Consider the following 3,681-nt stretch of genomic DNA (forward strand, 5'->3'; position numbering starts at 1 on the left):
CGGGGGCGGGCCTGGCGGTCAGGGAGCGTGGCAGTCCGCTCAGACACTCAGAGATGCTCCTGGGGCCCCGGGCCCAGGCGGCGCCGCCCCGCTGCAGCTCGGAGTGCGCCAGAGCGAGCCCACTAGGGCTCTGAGCGGGCCGTCCCGTCCCGTTCCGCACCATCCCGTCGGTGACAATGCGTCTGCTAAACGCGTCCGTCCAATCGGCGTCGGGGTGGCACCTCCCCGTGGCCATGGCCAGGACGGCGGCGGCCTCGTCGTAAGTGCGACGGTCTTGGTGTCACCGCGCGCCTTTTGCTCTTCCCGGTTCGGTGATGGAGGGTGTGCTTGTTCCAGGGGAGGTGCAGGGTCGCTCGGGTCGAACTTCCCCCCGGAGCACATGGGCATGGTGCACGAGCACTGGAGGCAGTACGAGGCCCTCAGCATCTACTGGCACCTTGGGCTCGCCATGGTCTACACCTTCCTCATGTTCACCTCCCTCATCGGCAACGGGCTCGTCGGCTACGCGTTCCTCACGTCGGTATCTCCTGGGTCCTTGCAGAGGTAAAGAGACACCAAGGTTTTGTCATACGCCGCGCTTCTCTCGCTGCAGGTGCAGGGGCCTGCGCACGCCTTCCAACATCCTGATCTTCAACCAGGTCGGTATGGACTTGATGATGTTCGTCAACATCCCCTGGTTCGTCGTCAACTCGGTGGCGGGCCACTTTGTCGGCTGGGAGACGGGATGCGACGTCTACGGGTTCTTCGGCTCCGTGGGGGGCATGGGGTCGGCCATGAACAATGCCATCATCGCCTTCGACCGATACAGGTACGTCTCCTCTGCCTGCAGCCACTGTCCTCTTTTAATATTCCTCAAAACGAATGAGAGAAAGTGCGCCAAACCCTCCGAAAATTATTCCAGTTTGTGTACCTCACCTTATGTCCCCAGAACTATCGCGTTCCCGATAGACGGCCGTATGTCGGGCAAGCAGACGACGGCGCTCGCCATCTTCGCGTGGATCTGGGCGATGCCGTTCTCCATCTTCCCCTGGGTGCAAGTGCTGGGCGCCAAGTACGTGCCCGAGGGCTTCCTCACGTCGTGCTCCTTCGACTTCCTCACGGAGGGCGACGAGACCCGCTTCTTCATGGCCACCATCTTCACGTGGGCCTACGTCATCCCCGTCACGCTCATCAGCATCTTCTACTCCAAGCTGTACGGCAAGGTGCGCGAGCACTCCAACATGCTGGCCGCCCAGGCCAAGAAGATGAACATGAAGAGCCTGGCGAGCAACGCCGACGCCGACAAGGAGTCGGCCGAGATCAAAATCGCAAAGATTGCCTTCACCATCTTCTTCATGTTCATCGCCGGCTGGACGCCCTACGCCGTGGTGGCGTTCATAGGCGCCTTTGGGGACAGGTGAGTGCCGAGGGACCGTACCTTGCACACTAAATGAGAAAGAACAATGTTTGTGTCTCGGCTGGTCTATTCAGCAGGCGGGCGAGGGAACACCTGGAGCTTCGCTGGACACAAAATTGTTCTTTCCCATTAAGAGTGCACTACAGGACCTATCATGCATGACCCCTTGCTCTCTCGTAGGAGCATCCTGACGCCGCAGGTGACGATGTTCCCCGCCATCGCCGCCAAGGTCGTCTCGTGCATAGACCCCTGGATCTACGCGCTCAACCACCCGCGGTTCAGGTAAGTGCGACTGTACCGACGTGAACTGGATCGATCGCTGTGCGTGCCCGTCCATCTCACTAACCGTCCCGCGCGCCTCCAGGGCAGAGATCGAGAGGATAGTGCCGTGCCTCAAAGGGTCGCCCAAGAGGCCCAAGACGGACGCGATGAGCGACGGCAAGTCGGTCGCGACGGAGGCGACGGGCGACGCATCGTAGTGGCGCTGCGACACACGGAGTAGCGACTCCGCTGGTGCGGTCTCTGCGACTCGGGGTATCGCTCAACGCTGGAATGGTGCTGCTGGTGCTCCGGTCTGCTGGACAGATGGAGTTCGCCACGCCACGCTACAGGGTCCCGGCCGGATGCGAGCCGCTCGGACCGGGACTAACGACACGGCAAAGGACATGGCAACGATTTGGGGCTCAGCGGCCAACCGGCTGCAACGCAGGTGAACAGTCAGTGGCCTCTGATGCGATCCAGGTGGCAGCTCAGATCTGAATGACGTCAAAAACAATGTCAAACTTTACGTCATTTTTACAAAAAAATGTTTAGACTAGGTGCAAACTTGGCTGACGTTTTGACGTTTTTTCCCGACATCATTTTGACTTGTGCTCTGCCTTGGAATTGGAACTCCTGTTAAAGCCTGCTCACATTCACAGCGAAACACAAATTACACAAAGCAGCCCTCCCCGCAAGTAAGACACCTAGCTAAAGCCATAAGACAACCGCAGAAACTGTTTCGTTAACATTTCCTCACTAATCGTTTTCTCAATAAAAAAAAAACTTAGCTCTAAAATCAAAATTAAATGAATATTCCAAATTTCGAGACATTTTTGGTCTAAGGTTAGTCCGATGCTGCTGCTACAGAAAAATCCTTGACCCGAACCTTTCCCTTCTCCTTTCTCTCTACTATTAACTGCACTAGAAAGTGCACAAAAATGTAATAAAAAGAGTCTTTTTCTACGATTTAATGAAATAGAGCCAGGCTTTTTATTGTTTATCTTGAAACTTTCATAATTTTCAACAATTTGAAGTAAGTTGTACAGTTCATTTTTTGAAAACCATGACGTTAAGCTCTTTCTGGCATTTGCCTAACCGTGCTAGACTGGTAAGAAGAGATCTCAAACCTTCACCGTATTTCAAACACGTATTTTGGCCTCTAAATCAAAAATTCGGTGATGATAAGTAATTGTCTCGGGTTCTAAAGACTTCTATCATGCTGCTTTCTCGCACTTCCTCTCGTCTCAGCGGGTAATCAATCTAAATTCCCACAACATGAATAAAATAAAAGTAGAAAATGCTGTAAAGGATCCCTCTGGACGGGCGGAACAACCATGCATATGAATGCGAAACTGTGATACTATTCCCTTTCAAGCGTCCGGAGACATTTCTGCAACCGACGGTGCCCGTCTAAAATTCTACCTCTGTTCCCATGCAGCGTGTAAGTAGGAGAAAAATGTAACCCAGTTTATTTGAACCAGTTTTTTTTACAATCAGAATGATTATTACTTGATTTTACTATTAAGGAATAAGTAAGTAAATTAATTCAGTTGATCTACGATCGGCTCGCCCACAGAACGAAAAGAATCTGAAGTTACTCAAACATACTAGCACGAAATTTACTGTGAAAGAAAAAGAAAACATAAGCAGCCATACAGTAAAATCGTCTTTCTTGGCATGTAAACGTACGCACAGATTCCACGTGTACGTATCGTCTGTGGGCCCCTTTTCTTTCTCCTCTCTGGCGACGAATTTTGCTGAACAAAGGCGACGAGTATTGACTTTCCTCTCTTAGACAAATAGTTACACACGAAAAATAAATTTCAAATGAGCATGTCATCGCGCCTTGAGGTCGTTATTTGTCTCTCACCACACACTCTCCAACCGGCGCGCGAGGGCGCCTGGGCGGTAGGCAACCCGAGGCTTCCTGCGCACGGCTGTCGTCCGGCTGCCTATGCTCTGGGCGCGCGGGGGCGCCTGGGCGGTAGGCAACTCGAGCCTTCCAGCGCACGGCTGTCGTCCGG

General features: G+C 53.3%; 1 protein-coding gene across 1 annotated transcript; it reads left to right on the forward strand.

Annotated features, from left to right (window-relative positions):
• Positions 1–19: 19 nt before the first annotated feature.
• LOC113203273 (opsin-3) lies at positions 20–3,496 on the forward strand. The gene is made up of 6 exons (XM_026417860.2): positions 20–259; positions 337–516; positions 593–808; positions 929–1,396; positions 1,577–1,678; positions 1,761–3,496. Exons 1-6 carry the CDS (start codon positions 177–179, stop codon positions 1,873–1,875), a joined length of 1,164 nt encoding a protein of 387 aa, XP_026273645.1. The 5' UTR covers positions 20–176; the 3' UTR covers positions 1,876–3,496.
• Positions 3,497–3,681: the final 185 nt, after the last annotated feature.

Source organism: Frankliniella occidentalis, unplaced genomic scaffold (assembly GCF_000697945.3).
Source record: "Frankliniella occidentalis isolate FOCC.00 unplaced genomic scaffold, Focc_3.1 Scaffold2684, whole genome shotgun sequence".
Lineage (NCBI taxonomy): Eukaryota > Metazoa > Arthropoda > Insecta > Thysanoptera > Thripidae > Frankliniella > Frankliniella occidentalis.